This window comes from Microtus pennsylvanicus, chromosome 6 (genome assembly GCF_037038515.1).
Source record: "Microtus pennsylvanicus isolate mMicPen1 chromosome 6, mMicPen1.hap1, whole genome shotgun sequence".
Classification (NCBI taxonomy): domain Eukaryota; kingdom Metazoa; phylum Chordata; class Mammalia; order Rodentia; family Cricetidae; genus Microtus; species Microtus pennsylvanicus.
Genome location: NC_134584.1, coordinates 105042253 through 105063948, shown reverse-complemented (window position 1 = coordinate 105063948; position 21696 = coordinate 105042253). Strand labels below are relative to the sequence as shown.

The following is a 21696-nucleotide window of genomic DNA, read 5'->3' as shown; positions in this document are numbered from 1 at the left end:
CCTATTCACTCTGGACTCACCCAGATGTTTCTGCCTCTGGCTATGATCTCCCTTTTATCTACAATAAACCTCCGTCTCCACCACACCTAGGAGCAGTCATGCCTCCTTCTCTTTCTATTTTTCATTCAGCATTTGGAGTTGCAGTCATCATCCATGTTGAGGTCAGTCTGTGCTCTACTCTAAGTCCCTCCATAGTGTATAAAACAGTGGTTCATCAGGCAGGGCTCTGCTTCATAGAATATTTTACCAGGACCTAGAAACTATTCCATCTTCCTCACCATCCATCCAGCACAGAGTAGAAATGAGTTATTCTGGGAATAGAAAGGACACCTCCTTAGCTTTACTGGGGAGACTTACAACAGGGAGGATCATGTTGGGTAGCAGGCAAGGAGGTCCTTGTGCTCACAGATAGTCACTAGGGGAACCAGGAATGCTAAACACACACTGTTGTCTCTAAAGGGAGAGATGGGTAACCTGTTGTCTGCCCAGAAAGGTGGGAACAGATTGCTGAATAGCCTGGAAACTTGGGCTATCTCTGTAGCAGAGACTACACCAGATCTTCCCTATTTGAACTTCCTTTCTCAGTTAATCTATAGAACCAATCTTTATGGAGGATGACATTTGTAACACAGAGTCTCGATGTGGTCTTCAGCTTTGCTGTTCACATGAGTTGAGTGAATTATCACTAGGAAACTTTTCACCAAATTGTTCTGTGCTTAAAAATGCCCCAGTTAAACTACTTGGCATCAGAACTTGAAGTCTGAACCACCATCGGATTGTTACTGTGCTGGCTGTGGTGTTTGCAGAGACTGCACAAAGTGGGTGCATTAAAATCCTATCAGGGAATCCATGCCCAGGGACTTACCAGACACTCCCAGTTGAGGAAAGGACATAACTCCTACATGGGGACTGCATAAAGTGATGTCCCCTAAGATTACTATGGTAGGAGGTGGGGCATATCTTAGTGATACTGCACTGGCCTAGCATGTGTGAGACCATGGGAATGATTCCTAGTAGTCCAGAACAGGCAAACCCTTTAACACAAACAAACTCGGAGTTTGTTCAAAGACAAAGGTGATAGTAATATTGGGTAATAGAGTGAATACTTGTGAGCCATTATTTATGGATAATTTACACTGGTACAGTTTTGTATATTGATACAAGTTCAAATTATATTTGTTACCTTTGTTTACATTATTTGTACATATATACAAAGTTATTTTGTCAGATTGTTTATATGCATGTTTCTACCTCGGTTTAGGACATTTTGTATACTGATACAACTTTTAGGATATATTTTCATATTGCATTATATATTATTACTCCTACCTCTGATCAAGATACTTATAGATTGTTTACATTTTGAGGTCATTGTCCTCATTTGTTGCACAGTTGTTTACAGATTATTTAATATTCTTACATGAAGTTTTACTCTCTAAGTTATACAGGTATTAATTTTATTATTCTAGGTCAATAGTTGTTCATGTTTGTTGTAATACAGTCAGATCAATTAGGTTCTTTAGATACATAGAGATTGTATTCTGTCTAGATAGGTAATCGTCAACCACTTCAAGGATCTGTGGAACATGGCATTTAAATAATTTGGGTTCTGTTGACATGAGACATGATTGCTTCTGACAGCACCAATCTATTCCCGAGAGAATGTTGAGCACCAAAGACACTCCACTTGGAGCTTGTTTTCTTTTTGGCAAAACTGACCTTTGGGCATGGAACTTACAATGCCTCAATCACTGACAAGTTACATGATATCTGGAAATGGATAAGCAGGACTGTCAAATCTTGCCAAGACAGGGTAAGACGGTTTTGAAAATTTCCTGCCTCTGAATCTGGTCTGTCAGTTACACTAGGCCTTAGCCAAAGTTGGTTGTTTCAACATTGCAAAATGGGTGATCGCTCAGGTAGCTAATTGTCTTTTTCATATATTGCTCGCTTTGGAAGCTACTTGATTGTACTTCCTGCCTGCTCAAGTAATATTATCTCCCTTCTCAGGCCTTCGATAGTGTTAAAGATTAGATAGTCATAGTTACTGTCCTCTTATGATCTAGCCAAACCATTTCCAATACAGGACTTAGACACCTCTTCTGGTCCCTGAATGCTTTTGACTTTTTCTGAGAAACCAGGAGAACCCTGCCTGGTTCAACCCTTCATTGAGTTGAACTTATCTGCAATTCCACCGACGAACTGTAGGTGGCAGTAGCCGCCACCATTCCACATTCTCTCTCATCATGAAAGGATATGAACATCTTCTGAAAACATGGAAATTCTTTTTTTTTTTTTTGGTTATCAAAAATGCACTGTTTCTTTTATTCATAGATATGTACAGTTGAAGACAACATTAAGAAAACATCAATGCTTGCATAAACATTTATCCTTTTGGAAGATTGTTATGAGATTTGCCTTAGATTCTCAAAGATTTCACACAGGGTATGTATGTTTGCATGAGGAAAAATAGTTGAATGCTAGTAAGACAGGGCCAGGATAGCCTGTTACCGAAGATAGCCTGGGATCTTCCCCTAATGACCCTGGGTGAACTGCATATTCCTATTCTACCAAATACATGTTGGGACTTCCTTTCCGTGAACGAATATGTTCCTGATTTCTCATTTGCTGAAGACGGTCTCATAACTTCCCATTCTGAGAAAAGGTTCTCAGAACTCCCGTGGTTGCAGGAGACCTTACTCTTTCCTAACTTAGGGAAGTTGTCATGAGAATTACCCTGGGCCAGACTGTTCTTTGGTCCTTCCCTCTGTTAGCAATGTGGCTTTAGATGTTATCCACTTGTACAAATGGGAATAGTAACCAGTGTCGTTGACGCTAAGACACCCATGTTTTCCTTTTATTTTCAAGGTGACATTAGAGATGTTCTTTTGAATAATGCTGCATCATGTCTTGTCATTTATTTCACCAATCCTCATGCATCCCCTCCTGTTTTGGAAGAAACTCGAACATGTGCTACTCTAAATAAGAGAGATTTGAACCTTTCACCTTTGACATTGGTGGCTAAGGAAAGGAATTGCTTTACTCTGGTTTGAGGGCTCAGGTCCAAAGTGTAGAATTTGAGACTGGATCCTAAGCTATGCAGTTCAATCTAATCACTAGATGTCAACGTGTCCAACCATTGCTGCCTGCATATGAACTATAAATACAACCTGAAAGAAGAGGCAAAATAGCCAGGGACAGCCATGAAGGTTCATTGAAGAAGGTTGCTCCCAAACTATGCAAGACTCAACAGATGAAGTGGAAACTCTAAAGAATAGCTGGAAGTTGAAGTGCAGTGATGGGACCTTCCTTCACTGAATGAGGTAGCAGTGACATTCACCTGCAACAGAATGGTGCATGGTACTTACCCCCTCTGCCCAAAGGGGCTTTCAACTCTCACCCTTAGCCAACCATGTCTCAAAATTTTCCCTTTTACACAAAGGTCTCAGTGTTTCTTTTTTTTTATATTATTTATTATGTATACAATATTCTGTCTGTATGCCTGCTGGCCAGAAGAGGACACTAGACCTCATTACAGATGGTTGTGAGCCTCCATGTGGTTGCTGGGAATTGAACTCAGGACCTTTGGTAGAGCAGGCAGTGCTCTTAACCACTGAGCCATCTCTCCAGCCCCTCAGTGTTTCTTTTCTTCTCGAGTTACCTCACTCTTTTGTCATGTAAGAGAATATCAGACATTCCTCCTAGGACAGAACCTACTCTAGACCTTCCCCATTTGCAACATGGAAATTCTTTACCTTAAATTTAAGAATCCTTCATTTTTTTCCCCTTGCAACCCAGGCACATTTATTTAATTTTTTGAGAGCTGGGCAGTGGTGGCACACACCTTTAATCCCAGCACTTGGGAGGCAGAGGCAGGCAGATTTCTGTGAGTTCAAGGCCAGCCTGGTCTACAAAGAAAGTTTCAGGACAGGCACCAATACTACAGAGAAATGCTGCCTCAAAAAATTAAAATGTTTTAAATGTACTGGTTTATGTGTATTGCCTGAATGTGTGCTTGTGTACAATGTGTGTGTATCAGACTGCGGAGTCTTAGATCCCCTGGAACTGGAGTTCTAGATTGTGAGCCTCAAACTGGACACTGGAAACCAAACCAAGTCTTCTACAAATAGCAGCAAGTGCTCCTAACTATAGCGCCATCTCTCCAGTCCCACCCCCAGTTATGTAAGATTTTAATTTTAGTGTATTTATTTTTTGCCTGCATGGTTGTTAAACACTATATGCATGAAAAGCCCACAAAGGTCAGAAGAGGGAATTGGCTCCTCTGGAACTGAAGCTTGAGCTGAAAACTGAACCCAAATCCTCTAGCAGTGTATGAAGTGCTAAGTCACCGCTCCAACCCCTTTTCGGTTTTTTGAGAAGAAGTCTTGCTATGTAGCCCTGGCTGGCCTAAAAACCTTCAGTCTTCCTGCCTCAGGCTGCAACGTGCTAGACAAACAGACATTTATCATCATACCTAGACACATAGACATTTATCATCATACCTAGACATATAGGCATTTATCATCATACCTAGACACACAGGCATTATCATCATAGCTAGACATACAGGCAATATCATCATACCTAGACATACAGGCATTATCATCATACCTAGCTAAAATGCCCTCTCTCTCGTTCCATCCATGAGTCCTGGGGATTAATTTAGGTAACCAGGTTGTGCAGCATTTGCTGGCCCTGAAAGGTTTTTATCGTTTTTCGAACTTATTTAAATGTAGGTACATACACAGAGCACATACATACATGAATATAAAATTTAAAAATCTTGTGTATTGCCTGCATGTATATCCATGTACCATGTGTGTGCCTAGTGCACAGAGGGCAGAAGAGGGGGTCAGGTCCCCAGGAACACAAGTTAGGCAGTTGTGAGCCCCAGTGCTGGTGCTAGGATCAAATGTGAATTCTCTGGAAGAGTAGCCAGAGCTGTCTTTTGAGGCAGGGTTTTTCTGTGTAGCCATGGCTGTCCTGAACCTCACTCTGTAGACCAGGCTGACCTCTGCTTCCCAGGTGCTATTTTATGTATCTCAGTGAAGGGAGGTGAAGTGGGGAAGTAGGGCGTGATGTGCCCTGGGTTCTAGCCGCTGCTTCCTCCGGTATGCTAGGCTCCCTGTGGGTATCGGCCCTTAGCTGGCCCTACAGGCTCAGGGGTCTCTCAGAATCCCCACAGGTGCACACAGTTTTGATGCACGGGCGCACACACTGAACTGACATCTAGTGATAATTTGGTCAAGTCACATAAAGCCGACATTGGTATCACCTCCTCCATGCCCTGACTACTTGGTAACTGTGTGAAGGAGTACTGGGCGCTGTAACAACAATGAGCAGTCGATGTAAATGAACTATCCTTTAGTAGAAGGAATCTTCTGAGTTTGATCAATACACCCCAGTTATGTAAATGCCCCTCCTTTCCCCAGGAAGATGCACACTTTACAGGTGGATGTAGAAGGACAGCGAATGTTGGTCAGATGTGGTCCCAGATGAGAGGTGCGATGTGGATTCATGATACTGAATTTCCTGGATGAAGAGCTTTTTTGTTTTGGGGGAAAAACTTAAAACTTTTTATTGTAGAATACTTATAATTCAAGCAAATCCAATTCGTCCATGATTTTAGATTTGTTGCATTAACTGATTGTCTTTGAAGTGAAGCCATTGAGTGACCTTAGGGAGCTCTAATACGTCGTAACGTGAAGTGATTGATCTCCCTGCTAGAAAGAGTTAAATTGTGGTGCCAGAAATGGAGTGAATTTGTAATTATTTTGGTGGAAATCAAGGGCCAAAGCCTCCATCTATCCTTAGACAACTCCTGAGCCCCGTGTGTAAGGCCCAGGGACCCTGATGTTTCCTGTAGAAGAACCAGGAGCGGATGAGACAGAAGAGGGTGGGATCCACATCTGTGCTCTCCTAGGACTTGTTAAAGATGCTTCATGACATGGGCTCAAGCCAAGCACTATTTAAAATGGGAGCCATTATAGAGGCTAGGCAGATCCTGGTGACTGTTGAGAGCAATGTCAAATCAGGTGAGGGAGAAAGGCCAATGGAGGTAAGGATCAAAGCCTCCAGCTATTCTTAGACAAACTCTGAGCCCCGTGTGTAAGGCCCAGGGACCCTGATGTTTCCTGTAGAAGAACCAGGAGCGGATGAGACAGAAGAGGGTGGGATCAGTATTTGTGCTCTCCTAGGACTTGTTTTGTTTTATTGATTTTTATTGAGCTCTATATTTTTCTCTGCTCTCCTCCCACCCTCTCCCTTCCCCCTTCAACCCTTTCTCAAGGTCCCCATGCTCCCAATTTACTCAGGAGATCTTGTCTTTTTCTACTTCCCATGTAGATTATATCTATGTAAGTCTCTCTTAGTGTCCTTATTGTTGTCTAGGTTCTCTGGGATTGTGGTTTGTAGGCTGCCTTTTTTTGCTTTATGTTTAAAAACCACCTTTGAAGAGGTACATGTGATAATTGTCTTTCTGTGTCTGAGTTACCTCACACAAAATAATGTTTTCTAGCTCCATCCATTTGCCTGCAAAATTCAAGATGTGAAATCTTCTGAGCCAGAGGCCTAACTCTCACCACAGAGCAAATCTGATGACATTTGACCTTGGATTTCTTGGTATATAAACATATAATTTGTTTGCTATTTGTATGTTATCCAGATTATAATTTGTTTAGAGATGCTGGGCTTACTATGTTGCTCAGGATGACCCGAAACTGCAGAAATCATATAATCTTTCTGTTTAGGTCTCTGAATAGCAGGGCCACAGAACCTATTAAAGAGCTCAGCTTACAATTTGTGAAATTTTGGAACTGATTGAACACATGAAAACAATAGGTGGGACTTTGGCTATTAGGTTTCTTTATTGTCTACTTACAAATAAGAAGACATGAGACTTGCTGAGAGAACATAGGATTTTGACAGTCCAATACCATATAATAAATATTTCCAAAGCTTCTGTTTCATCTGAAGACTGTCTGGGGCTTGGAGAAGAGGAGAGAGGAGGAGAGCAGATGAAAAGGAAGGAAAGGGTGTTGTCCCAGGGGACAGTGAAAGAAGATTGGGGAACTTAGGGGTCACACATCTACAGTCATGGGAGCATTCACTGAGTCTCATAAAAGGTGTCCCAGCATGTTGAGGAATGAGTGACACACCAAGGGTTTGTTGTACATGTAGACCAAATGGACAATTGTAGAGGTAAGGGATGGTGATGTGACTGTTAGACTCTAACCGGGATTCTCTAAGAATGTTCGGCTGACCTGATGTATATTCAGCCCTTCACACCATTCCTCTCACAGGGTACTACTCTTTGTAATTATTCTGAGACCCCTTTAGCTCCTGGATCTTCTCAGGCAGAGTCTGAGTCCAGAACTGCAATCTTCTGGCCTTCAGGGCTTGGCCCACATCAGGCTGGATGTCCAGCTGCAGGTACTTCTCATTATTGTCCATCACAGGCCATTCTGGTAGACCCTCGCTGTTGGGGTTCCTGCGGATATGCCAGCCATCAGGGAATGGTAAGGTCATTCTCATCATTGTGATTCCCCCAATTTTTCAGGGTAGTAGACTAATTGGGCCAATAGTTGAGGGGACGGATGAGGCACGTGTCCTTACACAGGGATACAAGTATCACCTACGAGTGTCTGCTCCATGTGGGGCAAGACTACCTGGACAATTTTGGGTCTCCCACTCAAAGGCAAAATCTAAAGAACAATACTATAGTTCCTATCAAGTCATTGCAGTGTGACCAGTAACCAATATGTACGATGAACCTAAGTGTGCCCTAGGGTGAGGAGGACTCTATCATGTGATGAGGTATCCATGCATGCAAATGAAGTCATCAACCACCAATGGAGCCCTAGATAGGGACCCACCACTGAGGAGGTTGAGAGAGGGGGGTGTTCTCACCCATGTCGTGCAAAGTTGGTCCAGTACTTCATCATTCTCCTGCTCAGCAGCTCCTCTTCCTCAGTGAAGTCAGCTGTAGCCATGGGAAGACAGAGATCCAGGTCCCAGCCACCCCATGCAGCTGTCTATTCCTGCTCCACAATCACCATCCTTCCTGTAGCCTGACCTTGAACTCTAGGCCTCTTTCCCTCCTTCACCACCAAGGATCCAAGAGCCACCCACACCTCTAATTGATGCCTCCAGGTTCAGTTCTGCTCAGTGTGTCCTCATTCCATCTAACATAGGTGTGGTGGCTCAAATGATATGAATCCTATAGTCTCATATATTTGAATATGTGGTTCACAGTTAGTGGAACTTTTGGGGAAGAATTGGGAGAAATGGCTTTGTCGGAGGAGGTGTATCACTGGAAGTTGTCTTTGAGGTTTAAAAGTCCAGTCAAGTCCAGTTAGCTCTCTCTGCCTTGTGTTTGTAGATCAGAATGTAAGCTTTAGTTAGCTACTGTTCCAGTGCCTTGCCTGCCTGTATGCTGCTGTTCTGCCATCCTTGATTGTCATAGACTCTAACTAACCCTTTGAAACTCTAAGTCCCAATAAACCCTTTCTTCTATAAGCTGACTTGGTCATAGTATCTCATCACAGTAATATAAAAGTAATAAAGATGATAAATCATATTTGGTAGAATCCATATTCTAATCTGAGTATAACTTTTTGAGGATGGAAATGGTGCTTACTTGATTTTGTCCTCTCCCAGAGCCTTGATTTTCTCGGCTGGACTGGGAGCTCAGTTGCCCATCAGGTACCCACCTGTGACCCCATCCAGCTCATGAAACACAAGAAGACTCACGTTTTATGCCCCATTGGGAGGAACCAAAAACAAAGGGAATCTCATCACCATGGTCAGCTTTCACATAGGCTGGTCTCATATCTTTTTCGTAGCTGGGCACATGACGGAATTCATAAAAGTAGACAGTGGCACGGGAGCCTAGAGGTAAGAACACATGTTTACATGGATTTCTCTCACCTGTAACTTTCCTACCTAACGGTTATTGATAAGTTAGGTCGGTATACAGTTATCTGGTGTTATAATTGTCAAGTGAGTGGCCCCAGGCTGGAGCACTAGTTATGGGAAAGCCTTTGGCTAAACAGTGACCCTGGGCTTCCCAGCTAAGTAGGTTTGGCAAATCAATGGAGTATCAGCAACCTGTTTCTTTGTACCTGGATAAGATATCACTCCCCTTTCTTAAATGAGAATAAAGAAATACTGATGTAATGCCCCCCGGGGTTTAGTACCCGAGATGTGATCCAGACAAGATTGGGGACCTGGACACAATTAAGCTTATCTGGGACCCATGGCTCTGAGCTCCTCCCCACTAGGCCTCATCACAGATGCACTCACATTGAAACTTTGCTACTTGTAGTGAAGGCATAACAAATAAGAAGTCTGCTATCATTTCCTTGTACTGTATTTGGAGGGTCTGGGCATCTTCAGTGTTGTTCATATACTCTTCCATTAGCAGGTCACTACACTCAGGAGGTAACATCTGCAGCAGGGAATCAGGAAGAATGAGTTTAGGTAGGTTCTTGTTTTGATAGGCAGTAGCCTCAGTGTGGAGAATGTGGCCAGGGATAAGATATGATATAGAGGGAAAGGTATAAGTTCTGGGGTGAGCCCTCCACAAACCACACACACACACAGATCTTTGTAGGCATGCTGTCTGGAAGGATACATAGTGGCTCTTTCTATTGGAGACACTAATAAAGGTGGCTTACTATGTGTGTTGTTGTGTTCTTCAGAATAGCTGGCAGGGTCTCTCTGGTTATGCCGTTTATTATTTGATCAGTGCCCAGGATCTGGCAGAGAGAGGACAATTTTCTATAGTATACTGTGATAGATATGGACCAAGTTTCCTCTGCTCACCTTATGAGTCCCCAGACTTCTAGAGAATTAGAACTGTGCCTCACCATAGGGAGAAGCCAGCCATACTCATCATTGTTGACACCAATGATGCTGGGGACAGGGCGAAAATCCACAGCAGTCAACAACTCTTGGGGATGCCTGGGGAAGAACTCTCCATCCACCACAGCAGGGATGGACTGGAAGACCTGAGAAACAAGCAAGTGATATGGAGGTCAATTCTGATGTCCACTGAGAAACCCAAACCATTACCCCTGCCCCCATTAATTGTTTCAAGATGTTTTTTCACCCCTGATAGATTCTACATATTTTAGGATATTTGGTATTCATTTTAATAATTTTACATACATAATTAAGAGGATGCCAAACCATGGAGCAGGGGTAATTTATTTAGAGTAGTAAGGACTTAACTCTCCCACATCCCACTGACCAGGTCCTCCAAGTCACACAACTCTCCCAACCTTGTTAATAGCCAGAATCTCCTCTTCACTCTTGTTTCTCAGACATTGCACCAGGGTCTCTGAGTCCACAGTCTCACAACCAGATAAGCTGGCCACTTTCTGTAAAGGGATCAGGCAGGAGTTGATCCATCCTTTTGGGAAAGTAGAGGAGTTTTTCCAACCCCAGTCGATTGGCATTGTGCGCAAATATCACATTGCACTTTTTTTCTGGTGAAATAAAGTATGTAATTCCCATTTTGTGTTGCTCGGAAGTGACAGCCAGAGAGGGCATTCTAGGTTACCTAAAGACTTTAAAAAGTAAGCTACACTGTTTTTTCACAAGTGTCTGTGACTTCAGGAGTGCCTGTACCATGGTTTCCATGCAAAGAGTCGAGGACACATCTGGTTGCTAGTCCTCACTTCCCATCTTGTTTGAGAAATGATCTTTCATTATTTCTTCCTTTCTACAAGAGCCTATCTTATTTGTGACCTTTCAGGGATTTTCTGGTCTCTGCCTCCTATCTCATCCTATGAATACCAGGATCACACACTTGTTGCCACATGCAGCTTTTTGTGGTTTCTGAGGGAATTTGAACTCACATTCTTATGTTCTTACCTATTGAGCCATATCGTCATCCCATATGTATTTGTGTCTGAACAAGATGGTCACTACAAGGTACTTATACATGGTTATTACACCCAGCCTGTATAGAAACACCTGGATTCCAACCCTTGAGTCTCTCAGAAAGTACTGAAAGAAGCTATTTCCCACACCCGTCGTTTTCCCAATTGAGACAACTCCCAGAATACCAGAGGGTGGAGGATGAGGCTGCAGGATCATCAATGGCTGAAGTGACTCACTGTGTAGACCACCTCAGAGGTGTTAGAGATCAGGTCAGGCACCAGGGCTACCCCACTCTCCATGATGGCTCTGTGGAAGAGTCCTTTGGACATGGGGGACACAACCTGTGAAGACACACTTGCACCACCTGCTGACTGTCCAAAGATGGTGACAAGGTCAGGGTTGCCTCCAAAGTAGGCAATGTTCTGCTGGACCCAGCTCAGGGCGGCCACTTGGTCCAGATAACCCCAGTTGCCTCTGGCGTGTTCATCTCCAGTGCTGTGAAGATGCAGAGGAGGAATCATAGGGCTGTCTTATTTTCTTTTATCCCCTACTGCACAGTGCAGGCTAGCCCCAGACTCACCTGAAGAAGCCCAGGAGACCCACGCGGTACTGGATAGTGACCACCACCACATCCTCCTTGGCTGCCAGCATGGATCCATCGGTCGAGGAAGCCATACCCGAAACCAGTGCACCCCCATGGATCCACACCATTACCTGTGGAAATCAAGTCAGATGCCAGGAGGTTCCCACCCAGCTCAAGCTCCACCTGAGTGTCTTCTACTTTACCTAATGCTTTGGCTCAGTGTACTTAGACACACAGACAAAATTTATCAGGACACCCTCACCTGGACCACAGACAGGGCTCTAGTACCATCAGGATACTTGTTAGTGTCTCTCCTCTAAGGACCCAAGCCTGAATTAATGGCTCTAAATCTGGAGTAATAACATCCCTTACCCTCAGTCTCCTATGAAATAGAATAAAAAGGGATATATTCATCAGTAACTCTCCTGATTATTAACAAAACTCATTGACACATAGCTGATCATGGTGATGTATAACTTTATTACCAGAGCTTGGGACCAGGTAGGCTGCCTGTGGACCTTCCCCACTCTCTGTTACCCCAGATTCAATTCTCAGGGTCACCCCTAGCACTACAATAGACTGACTCCCCCCAGAATTCCCAGTGAACACACCGAGTGAGCAGGCAGAAGACTTTCTAAAAATCCAGAGAGGAAACAGTAATTAAGTAACAAAACACACACCAAATAAAGAGAAACCAGGAAATCAACACCTAGACCTATAACCACCCCAAACCCAGATTGCTAGATGCCAGTATAAGAACACAATAAACAACAGCCAGGTCAGTGTGTCTCTAACAGAATCCAGCTATCCTACCACAGCAGGTTCTAAATATCCCAACACAGCTGAAAAAAGACCTTAAAATGAAGATGAAAGAAGTCTTTAAAGAGCAAATGAATAAATCCCTTAAAGAAAGTCAAGAAAAAAAAAAACAATTGAAGGACAGAAATAAAACTATTCAAGACCTTAAAAATGGTTATACAAACAATAAACAAAACACCAGCTGAGGGAATCCTGGAAGTGAAAAGTTTAGGAATGTGAGCAGGAACTACAGAGGCCAGCTTCACCAACAGAATATAAAAGATAGAAAGAGAGAATGTCAGACTTTGAAGATACAATAGAAGAAATGATTACATTGGTGAAAGAAAATGTTAAATCTGAAAAATTTCTGACACAAAACATCCAAGAAATTTGGGACACTATGAAAAGAGCAAATCTATGAATAATATAAATAGAGGAAGGAGAAGAATACCAAATAGTTCAAAAGCCTAGAAAATATCTTCAACTAAACCATGGAAAAATTTCCTAAATTAAAGAAGGAAATGCCTATATAGTTACAAGAAGCATACAGAACACCAAATAGATTGGATCAGAAAAGTCCCTTCAGCACATAATAATCAAAACACTACAGTACAAAGAAAGAATATTGAAAACTTCAAGGGAGAAGACTAACTAACATATAAGGCAGACCTATTAAACTTACACCTGACTTCTCAATGGAGACTCTAAAATACAGGAGCTCTTAGACAGATGTGCTGGAGACTCTACAAGACTACAGGTGCCAGCCAAGATTACTACACCCAGAAAAACTTTCAATCACCTTAAGACATTCCATGATACAATCAAATTTAAACGATATCTATATACAAATCAGCCCTAAAGAAGGTACTAGAAGGAAAACTGTAAACTAATGTAAATTACACACATAGAAACATAGGAAATAAATAATTTTACACCATCAAAACCCAAAGAATTGAAGTACATTCACACCACCACCAACAATAACAGCAGCAAAATAACAGGAATTAACAATCATTGATCACTGATATCTCTCAATATCAATGACTCGAATCTCCAATAAAAAGACACAGATTAACAGTTGGTTACCAACACAGGATCAATCCTTCTGCTGCATACAAGAAATACACTTAAATATCAGGGGTAGATATTAGCTCAAGGTAAAGGGTTGGAAAAACATATTCTAAGCAAACAAACCTAACAAGCAATCTTGTGTATGTAGTGATGAGGCGAGCAGGTCTGCTTTTTGTCCTGCCCGGATCCTGCACAGCTAGCTTAGCCCCAGAATAATTACACAGAAACTGTATTCATTTAAACACTGCCTGGCCCATTAGTTTCAGCCTCTTATTGGCTAATTCTCACATCTTGCTTTAACCCATATTTAGTAATCTATGTAGTACCACGAGGTGGTGGCTTACCGGGGAAAGATTCAGCATGTTTGACCTGGTGGCTGGCTCCATGGCATCTGCCTGACTCTGCTTCTTTCTCCCAGCATCCTGTTTTGTCTACTCCGCCTATCTAAGCTGCTGTCCTATCAAAAGCCAAGGCAGTTTCTTTATTAACCAATGAAAGCAACACATAGACAGATGACCCTTCTACATCAGGTGTAGTCATTTTAATATCTAATAAAATTAACCAAAAGAGGTAAGAAGGATACTACATATTCACCACAAGAAAAATGCACCAAGAAGACATTTCAATTCGTAACGTTGATCCCAAACACAAGAGCACCCATTTTTGTAAAAGAAAAGCTTTTTTTTTTGAAGACTGAGATTAAAGTGAAGTGTATTGTAGGGAAATTTACATTATGGATTCCATTCAAATTAACATTACATATTAAGCCTGTCAAAGTCTACTTTTCACTGTCATTAATATTAAAATGGTGACATATGTTGCCAAATGAATCGAGAACTACTAATGTGAGAAATGGGAGAAAAGAATGGGTTAAAATTCTATTCTCTCTCAGTCAAGATAATCACTGCATAATTTTTAGAGTTTTTACAAAGAAACACTTTTAGACCTTAAATCACATATTTACTCCCCCCACTGATAGTGGGAGACTTCAATACCCCATTTTCACAAATGGACAGGCCATCCAGACAGAAACTAAACAGAGAAATACTAGAGCTAACTGACTTTATCAGCCAAATTAATCTAAGAGATATTTACATAATAATATACCCAAACACAAAAGAATCTACCTTCGTCTCAGCACCTCACAGATTTTTTTTTTCAAAATTGACCAAATATTTGGTCACAAATCAACTCTCTACTGATGCAAGAAAATTGAGTCAATTTCCTTTTTTATTTTATTAGATAATTGCACAATAAACCAGGATATCAACAAGAATAGAAGCAAGAGAAAGCTTATAAACTCACAGAAACTGAGCAACTCTTCACTGAATGAAAAATGGGTCAAGAGAGAAATAAAGAAAGACATTAAAGACTTTCTAGAATTCAATGAAAATCAATACACAGCACACCCAAACTTATGGAACACAATGAAGATGATGCTAAAAGGAAAGTTCACAGCATTAAGTGCTTACATTAAAACAATTGGAGAGAGCTCATACTAGCAACTTAAAAGCACACCTGAAAGTTCTAGAACAAAAAGAAGTAAGCACACCTAAGAGGAAAAGATCAGGAAATTAACTGCAGAAATTAATAAAATATAAAAAAAACAGTATAAAGAATCAATAAAACAAAGTGTTGGTTTCTTTGAGAAAATCAACAAAATATATAATCCCTTAGTCAAACTACCTAAAAGACAGAGAGAGAATATCCGAATTAATAAAATCAAAATAACCAAATCATTAAAAGTGAAAAGGGGACCATAACATCAGACACCAAGAACATCCTGTGACTCATAAGGACATGCTTTCAAAACCTGTACTCCACCATTTAGAAAATAAATGGATAATTTTCTCAATAGGTATCACTTACCAAAGTTAAATCATGATCAGATAAACAATTTAAATATACCTATAACCTCCAGTAAAATAGAAGTAGTCATTAAAAGTTTTGCAACTAAAAAAAAGCCCAGGTACAGATGGTTTTTATTGTAGAATTATACCAGACATTCATAGAAGAGTTAATATATGAGAGAGAATCTATTTTCAATTAAAGAATTACCATACCTCTGGAGGCAGAGCTCAAAGATCTCTGTGAGTTTGAAGCTAGCCTTGTCTACATAGTGAGTTCTAGGCCAGCCAGGGTTATATAGAGAGACACTTTCTCAAAAAAAAATCATTGACACAACGGATAGTCCATGCCAATAAATTTGCAAGAGCTCAGGATTTATCTCTCAGGCATCTGGTAGGTAGTGTGAAACCTGAGTTGATCAAGGAGCCATAGCCACTGACTTCCCAGAGTGTTTAGGTCTCTGTGTCCCATACCTAGGGTTTAGTTGTGTACCATGGCAGAGGAGGCCTTTCTGGATACCTGACAGGGAGGGCTTCTCATCAGGGTCTCACATTGATTATGTGCCTTTTAGTCATCCCAAAGAAATGCCCACCCCCAGATCTGAGTATGGCTTCCACTCACAGGCAGTTTGGAGCCCTCACGGGCATGAGCTGGTGTGTAGATGTTGAGATATAGGCAGTCCTCAGATGTCGAGATGGAAGGCTCACTCAGTTTAATCATTTCCAGACTTTCTGCATTCACTGTAACAGAATTTTGTAGACACCTCGGGACAATGACAGTTATTCTAAGAGTAGTGCAGTATTAAAAACAGACTCTTAGTTCATATTTGCTCTCAGCCACTAAACCTCCTCTTTTTTTCTAAAATAAAAAGATTTATTTAATTATTATGTATACAACATTCTGCTTCCATGTATGCCTGCACACCAGAAGAGGGCACTAGATCTCATTATAGATGGTTGTTATCCACCATGTGGTTGCTGGGAATTAAACTCAGGACCTCTGGAAGATTAGTCAGTGCTCTTAACCTTTGAGCCATCTCTCCAGGCCCTAGAAACCCCCTTTCTGGCCCCATGATGCCCTGGGAACTTGAGATCCCATTCCAAAAAGCTCTTCCAACTAAGGTAAAGGTCAGAGACTTTGGGAAAACTGGAATGGAGCTCAAACTTCTAGTGAGGCTGCCAGATGGGTCTTTGCCTCCCACTCTTCCTGATGATGGGATATTGATATTTCCATGAACTTCTGTGAAAACTATTGGTGTGTGTAATGACACCATTTCTTTTCGTACTCTCCAAAGTCTGGGTATTGGATCCTGTGCCCATATAGGTGCTCCATTGATAAACAGGGTGGTGGGACATCCTTCACCTCACATCCAGACTCTCAAGAAAGTGCCTCTTGGCTAATGGTACCTGGACACCTATAGGTTGGTACAGTGATTGTGGAGGGTCATTTGCTAAGGAGCTCTCATCACTTTGGCCTTTCTCTGTCATCTGCAGCATATCCCATCACAGAGAGAATGTAGTGGAGGGCAGGAGATGGAGAAAGCACTGCAGTCTGGCTCAGGTTCTGACCTCCTGCCTATTTCAGGACCTGACATTTTCTGGGTCTCAGGAAGACTTACATGGCTGGGTAGGTGGTCCCATCCCTCACACCACTCCATGGTTCAGGAGGCTCAGGAGGTGCAAATCTCAGCTCTCCTAGAGGTGGCTTGGCAAAGGGAATTCCCAGGAAGATGTAGACGCCCTCTTTGGTGTCATTCAAGTGGATTAGAGTCCCCTGCACCTGTCCCGTGTGGGTAGTCCTGATGGGGTTGGCTGAGTCTTCACCTGTAAGTGACAAGTGATATCAAGGTTGGGTTTGCCCAACCATCTACCTTCACACAATGGCTGTTACTTCTTTCTTGCTATCCTCAATTCAGCCTTTTCCACGTACCCACCTCCCTGGCAAATTCTCTCCACAGCACCATGTTCCAGTGTGGAAGAATTTGGCAGACCTGCCATTTTCCATAAAAAGCAAAACTCTTCTACACCTAATAATCATGGATTGCATGTTCGATGCTTCTTGGTGAGGTAACAAGTAGCCAAGGCAGCAGCCACTCTCAGGGAGTAGAAGGCCATTTCCCACCATCTTTCCAGTGCTGAAAACTTATTCCTATCTCCAGTGACACGCTCTCTACAGGACTCTATGCTACATGCCATATCTGTCCATATAGATCACTGAGGACATGGGCCCTTAGAATCTGTCACTGCTACAGCAACAGGCAAAACCTGCTGAAATGGGTTTGCTAAGAGTCAGGCTACAGCCAGGATGCTTCACCCCCAAGAAAAGCTCACCATCGAATCCCCATATTGGAGTGAGTGTACTCTCAGTCAGGAGGCAGGAAAACAGCCTGGGATGTGACAAATACGTTAAAGATAAAAATCTATGCATACATTTTCCTTTTTCATTTTAAAATGAAACAGTTGAAGTTAGGCAGAGATTCTTTTTTTCTCTTTTTTCCTCATTTTTTTAGACGAGGTTTCTTGGTGTGAAAGCTCTGACTTTCCTGGAACTTTCTTTGTAGACTAGGTTGGCCTCGAACTCACAGAGATTCACCTGCCTCTGCCTCCCAAGTGCTGGGATTATAGGCATGCACCACCACCACCCAGCTAAGTAGAAATTCTGATTTTATGTGGCATGTGGGAAAAAAAATAACACATCTCTCATTACACGTGTAGCCTTCTCAAGAGTTACTGTGTCTTTATAACAGCTGTATGTGGAAAAAGGGGGCCCATGAAGAGTAAAACAAAAACAGCAGAAAATTCCCTGTAATTAAATCTCTGCTAATGTCATCTATATCATATTTAATACTAAAAGTCACCATTAAATGGATTACCATATGACCATTTATGTGATACTTTAATTTCCTGATTTTGCTATGGTAAGCATTGCTGACCAAGTTTACTTCCAGATGTCCTCCTCCTCCTGATTATTACTGATGCTGAAATTGCTGTGGTATTCTGTTTTAACATTTCTACATTTACCACCCCACCAGACAGGTTCTTGCTGTGTAACCCAGGCTGGCTTGCAGCTGAAAAGCCTTCTACCTTCTCTGCCTCATCTAGAACACCATTTACAGGTGTGTGCCATTACACCAGCTCACTCCGATCTTATCTTGATGTCCCATGGATGAGCCTGGCCTGGGTGGTGCACAACTCTGTGCCCTCTTATAGTTATCAGTGATTCTGAACCCAGGATCCAAAGAAGAATGTTCAAATAAGCCAAGAGTGAGTTGGGCAGATCTTCCCGTCCAAGAGTCCTGGTGATATCTCAGAATCTGGATAACAGCAGGGAAGAGTCACAGTGAGGTCTTTATGGCCTCCTTAGGGTAAATCTGATTGAGGAGGCCTAGCAGGAGGTCAGGATGACTCAGGCTTGAACACTTTTGGGTAGGAGGCCTCAGGGCTGCACACTGACACTGGGCACAGTACCCTTCTGGCTCATCTTTTTATAAGCCTGAAGACTTTCTGGCAGACACAGACCACATTCCCTTTGCCTCGGACTCCAAGTTGTACCTTTTCCAAAGGTCAGAAAATGGAAAAGGGAACACGGGCCTCTCAGTTGGGCAACTGTTGTAGGGCTGGAGAACTGTATGACCGAGGGCCAGGAAAAATTCCTAGGATTATTTGGAGTATACCGTGATGCTTCTTTGTCTGAGGGGGTGACCCATTTGGAGTTCAATGCTAGTAGGAAGGCGTAATTCATTTTATTATTACCAATGGGTTAATAAGAGCCACAGGCACAACCCTATACAGAAAGGGGACATGGCCCATCTGGCCCTCTGTCCCCAACACTCTTCCTTCTGACTCTCAGGCCCAGGCTTGGCAGAGTAGCCCTCTGTTCTATTGAGTGTCCTCAGACATCACTGACTCTCTGGGCTACAGGGGCCACTTTTCCTCTCTGTCATCTCTACCTGCTCTTCCTCCCTTGCTACCTTCCCTACTACAGCCTCAGCCCCTGTCTCTGCCAAAATTGGCAACTCTGGCCCCCACCACCCACGTAAGAAGTCTCACCATTCGTGCGAAGAAGAAACACAAGCCCACAGGCTACAGCAATTAACAGAAGTGCACAGGCTCCAGCAATCAGCCAACCACGACGTTTGCAGGACGGCATGATCACCTCTGAGGCCTGAGTCTGTGCTGCTATGGGATGCACTGTATGCAGAAAGTAGAATATGTGGGCTCTGCCTAGACAATTCTTTGAACCCTAAGATTTATAGGCAGGAGCTTGTTGGGCGGGGCAAAGTTGTAGGAGAGCTGTGACTAAGCAGAACTGATAGGAACCAGGGTCCAGAAGGTGGGGCAAATGCTCTTCTGTGATGTGCGTTCCTTTTTTAGTCTCATTGCAAGCCACAACATAGATTAAGAAGCTAATTATTCTGATACCAGCAACCATCACCTGGGGTCACCATGTTTACTGTCCTTGGAATCACAGGTCCTGTGTAGGTGTGGGACAGAGAGCAAAAAACAGAAAGCTATGGAAGCTATGGTTGCTTTTCTAAGGAGGTGTGTACTGTGAGGTTCCCACAGATGCGTGGAATGAATACTTAAGAATTGTCCTCTTGATAAAGGAAGAGCAGGAGCAAGCTCAGGGTGCTCTCAGCACACCGTCACTCCCAAGCTTCTTGCTTTCTTGAGTCATAATTCACGAAGTCTGTAGTCAGGTCTCTCCTCCCTTATAGTGATCTTCTCTTCTTTACTTCTTTTTATTGAGCTATATTATTCTCCACTCTCCTCTCTTCCTTTCTTCTACCCTTCTAACCTCACCTGTGACCCCACACTCCCAATTTACTCAGAAGATCCTGTCTTCCTTACCTTCCTTTGTAGATCCATGTTACGTCTCTCTTAGGGTTCTCTTTGTTTCGTAGTCTATCTGGGTTTGTGGTCTGTATGCTGCTTTTTCTTGGTGTCTAAAATCACTTGTGAGTAAATGCATGCTATATTTGCCTTTCTTGGTTTTGTTTACATAGCTCAACATGTTTTTTCTAAATCCATCCATTTTCCACCAAATCTGAAGATGTCATTATTTTTTTTTTACCATTGTGTAGTCTCTATTGTGTAAATATAACACATTTTTTTAATCCATTCTTCAGTTGAGGGGCATCTAGATTGTTTCCAGGTTCTGGTTGTTACAACTAATGCCGCTATGAACACAGTTGCGCACATGTCTTTGTTGTATGATTGAGTGTCTTTTGGTTATATACGCAAAAACTGTATTGTTGATTTTGAGGGAGTTGGTTCCTAATTTTCGGAAATATTGCCATACTGATTTCCAAAGCAGCTATACAAGTGTGCACTCCCACCAGCAATGGAGGAGTGTTCCCCTTATCCCACATCCTCTCCAGCACAAGCTGTCATCAGTGTTTTTGATCTTGGCCATTCTGACAGGTGTAATATGGAATATCAGAGTTGTTTTGATTTGCATTTCTCTGATGGCTAAAGGTGTTGACTATTTTTAAAGTGTCTTTTAGCCCTTTGAGAGTTTGCTGTTGACAGTTCTCTGTTTAGGTCTGTACCTCATTTTTTATTGTATTATTTAGTCCTTCGATGTCAAATTTCTTGAGTTTTTTTTTATATATTTTGGAGATTAGTCCTCTGTTCGATGTGGGTTTAATGAAGATCTTTTCTAAATCTGTAGTCTGCCATTTTGTCTTATTGAACGGGTTGAACGTGCTCTACAGAAGATTTTCAGCTTCAGGAGGTCCCATATATTAATTGTTGCTCTCAGTGTCTATGCTACTGGGATTATATTTAAGAAATGGTCTCCTATGCCAATGCGTTCAAGTGCACTTCCCAGAATTTCTCTTCTATGAGGTTCATTGTGGTTGGTTTTGTGTTGAGGTCTTTAATCCATTTTGACTTCAGTTTTGCATGGCTATAACTATGGTTCTATTTGCATTCTCCTGCATGCTGATATTCAGTTATACCAGCACCATTTGTTGAATATGCTTTCTTTTTCCCCCCATTTTATAATGTTAGTTTCTTTGTCAAAATCAACTGTTTGGAGGTGTGTGGATTGAAATCCAAGTCTTTGATTAGATTCCATTTCTCCTCCCCTCTGTTTTCATTACTCTACCAGGCTGTTTTCATTATTGTAGGTCTATAATAGAGTTTGAAGTTCAGGACTGTGATGCCTCCAGAAATTCTTTTGTTGTACAGGACTGTTTTGGTTCTCCTTGGGTTTTTGTTTCCCATATGAAGTTGAGTATTATTCTTCTGAGATCTGTGAAGAATTTTCCTGGGATTTTGATGGGCATCACATTGAATCTAGATTGCTTTCGTTAAGATTTCCATTTTTAATATGTTAATTTTACCTACTCAAGAGCATGGGAGATCTTTTTATTTTTTGGTGTCTTCTTACATTTCTTTTTGTAACGTTTTAAGTTCTTGTAATATAGTTCTTTCATTTGTTTGGTTAGCATTACCCCAAGGTATTTTATGTTATTTTTGGCTATTTTGAAGGGTGATGTTTCT

At 42.0% G+C, this 21696-nt stretch overlaps 1 protein-coding gene across 1 annotated transcript; it reads right to left on the bottom strand.

Annotated features, from left to right (window-relative positions):
- Nucleotides 1–7305: 7305 nt before the first annotated feature.
- Nucleotides 7306–19336, bottom strand: LOC142852721 (acylcarnitine hydrolase-like). Its single transcript, XM_075977759.1, has 12 exons — nucleotides 19237–19336; nucleotides 16806–17010; nucleotides 15809–15950; nucleotides 11468–11601; nucleotides 11124–11382; nucleotides 10284–10382; nucleotides 9870–10010; nucleotides 9678–9758; nucleotides 9304–9448; nucleotides 8752–8889; nucleotides 7909–7981; nucleotides 7306–7489 (listed from the first exon to the last, which is right to left on the bottom strand). The coding sequence occupies exons 1-12, from the start codon at nucleotides 19334–19336 to the stop codon at nucleotides 7306–7308; spliced, it is 1701 nt and encodes a 566-aa protein (XP_075833874.1).
- Nucleotides 19337–21696: the final 2360 nt, after the last annotated feature.

Coding starts and splice junctions, on each gene's coding strand:
- LOC142852721 (XM_075977759.1), bottom strand. CDS start 19,336: ATGCCGTCCTGCAAACGTCGTGGTTGGCTGATTGCTGGAGCCTGTGCA. Junction 9,759..9,869: donor ATGGCTGGCTTCTCCCTATG/GTGAGGCACAGT, acceptor TCTCTCTGCCAG/ATCCTGGGCACTGATCAAAT. Junction 7,982..8,751: donor CTCCCAATGGGGCATAAAAC/GTGAGTCTTCTT, acceptor CCATGGCTACAG/CTGACTTCACTGAGGAAGAG.